This window comes from Morone saxatilis, unplaced genomic scaffold (genome assembly GCF_004916995.1).
Source record: "Morone saxatilis isolate NCDOM2014 unplaced genomic scaffold, NCSU_SB_2.0 Contig17, whole genome shotgun sequence".
Lineage (NCBI taxonomy): Eukaryota > Metazoa > Chordata > Actinopteri > Moronidae > Morone > Morone saxatilis.
This window is the reverse complement of record NW_023339729.1, coordinates 2,986,360-2,988,876: the sequence shown is the minus strand read 5'-3', so window position 1 is coordinate 2,988,876 and position 2,517 is coordinate 2,986,360. Positions and strand designations below refer to the sequence as shown.

Genomic DNA, 2,517 nt, shown 5'->3' with positions numbered 1-2,517 from the left:
TAATCTTTCTGTCCTGAAAATGATCATCCCCACTATTAACTGACAGTACAGTTCCTGGGAGCTTTTCAGTGCACCTGAAACTCCATTTGTTAGCCTTCTATTTTAAAAAAATATCCAAGCTCTACCATACTTCAGGACCAAATCAAACTAGCAAACTAGCATTTTGCAGTACAATTAGCTGCTTATAGCCACACATGCTTCGACCTTACTGTCAGCACACAGGATAATGCAATAGCAAATCAATGTATCGATTTCCTAAAGCGCAGCTGCACACTGTGTCTGTGTATTGATGAGGGGAAGCACAGCGCACAGCGGAGGGAAACCCCACAACTTTCCATCCCTCACTGACACTGACATGTCCACAGCCCACACTGCCCCTAACTACCCACACTGCCCCTAACTACCCACACTGCCCCTAACTACCCCTAACTGTTCAATATGGGACATAGGCGCGCGAGGGGCTGCTGACGTCCTGTTTGTTGCGCCACATTAATCAAAGACAAGTGAACACAGCTGCGCGTCTCGAGACCCCCATTCTAATTAACCGGAGTGACGTAACTGTGAGCAAAGAATAGGCTGTAGTGGCAATATGGTAGCCTACCTGATAACACAGCCAACACCAACACATCTAATACGGCTATCAATTAAACACTTTAGAACCAAATGAGCAAAGCTAGCCCCCTAATAACACAGCGTAAATATTTGTTTCTTACCGTAAAAGGCATTTCGCGTTATCTGGCCCCCCATTGCTTTATTCCTGTAGATTCCGTTTATCGCCTGTGTGGATTATTCTGACGCTCTCGCTGCACAGCCCGGCGCTCGTGACATGATTGCACGTTCGCATCCGAAAGGCAGCCTATCGCTTCTTTCCTCCGAATAGATGCACACACTGGACCCACACCTCCTTCTTGTGAGCGCAGGGATCCGTGAAGGCAACACCCCCCCATTCACTGAGCAGCACTCTCCGCCTCGGGTCCCACTCACTCACACTGGCATTTACATAAAAGGTGGAGACTGTCTGGGCGGTGTTAACGCTGTCACCGCCGAGCCGAGCCGTGGAGCATGAGGTGGGGGAGTGACCAGGAAGAATAAAGCAAATACTAGCCTTTGACTTCTGTTCGTTTGTATCCCTTTGCAGGTATAGGCCGATACATATGGAAGCCCATTTCAATGTGAAGTAAAAAAAAAAAGAAAAAAAAGAAAAAGATTCTGTAAGTCATTATGATGAGAAACTTTCTCAAAATCATAACTTAGTATCTCAAAATAATAAGAAACGTTTTCTGAATTAGTATCTCAATATTTCATCATTATTTTTGAGATGCTGAGTCAATATTTTGGGAACGTTTCTCATTATAATGACTCCTTTTTTCTGTCATATTGGTGCAAATGGGCTTCCATAGAGATACAATAAATTAAATGAATAAATAAAAAAGAATATATTACACATAGTTCTGCATAGACTTAGTTGTTTAAAAATTAACAGAGATAAAAGGCTAAGTATGGATCCAGAACCTCACAGAGTGAGTGGTCACATTCTTTACTCTCAGCACTCACTCTTTCACCTTACATACTTCCTTATGTGCTGCAGGCCCCTGGCAGACAGACTGGGTGACCCCTCAAGAGTCAGGCCTCTGATTTAAGCTGTCATCACGTATCCATGGTGACCTCACAGCCCTCAATCTCAGACACCACTGTGTTTACTTTGGGCCTGAAGCTGCAGGCTCCTAGATAATGGCCCTGTAAAAGACAGGTCGAGGTAACGTTAATATAGATATATGAATTAATGGAACATGAACACATGTATGCTGGGTGAAAGCCAGGAATATATTGTTACAAGGGTGGAAGAAGTATTGAGCATTAAAAATCTGTTCATATATGCCCACAGCTAGCCTAGCCCTAGCCATTGGTAACAAGATACTGCCAGGCAGCCAGCAGAGATTCCAGTAATCTTGTTATGGTGTGTTGAGACCAAACTCAAAGAAAATGTTCTCCTTATGTTACTCTCTCAAATACAACTGTTGGAGTGTTTTTTGGAGTATTTTGCAACCTGCCAATACTCGCCGTTAAAAGCCAATGGGAGTACTGGTTTATAGTAAATAACAACTGATAGCTGGAATATTAGGGTATTAGGGGTCAGTCTTCTTTGTGGCCAATGGATTTTTGTTTTGAAATAAGAAACACAAAATTGGGAAACAAGACGACCACCTGTGTTCCATTATTTTGTTTTGAAAATAAAAAATAGAAAATAAAAAAACGACCCATAGTTATAAATGGTAGGGGGGAAACAGCTCATTTCCCAATTTTGGTTTTCTCATTTCTAAACAAGAATCTATTGGCTATAAAGTACACTGACCTAATAGATATATATTTTTAAATATGTACGTTTGTAAAAATTATTTAAAAATACATAATGAAGACAGAAGCTCCCTAAACTGGGAAAAAAACGTCTCAAAATTCCAAATCGCTCATTTTACATAGGCTTCTTTCAATTATTGTGTTCATTATTTGGGTTCATTG

The 2,517-nt window shown here is 41.4% G+C and overlaps 1 protein-coding gene across 1 annotated transcript in view; it reads right to left on the bottom strand.

The window, feature by feature from the left end:
• neurl1aa (neuralized E3 ubiquitin protein ligase 1Aa) overlaps positions 1-889 on the bottom strand; it is a 44,514-nt gene extending 43,625 nt beyond the window's left edge. The window contains exon 1 of the mRNA XM_035659381.1: positions 714-889. Coding sequence (XP_035515274.1) covers positions 714-747 — 34 coding nt within the window. The 5' untranslated portion in view covers positions 748-889. The remainder of the gene's footprint in view (positions 1-713) is intronic.
• Positions 890-2,517: the final 1,628 nt, after the last annotated feature.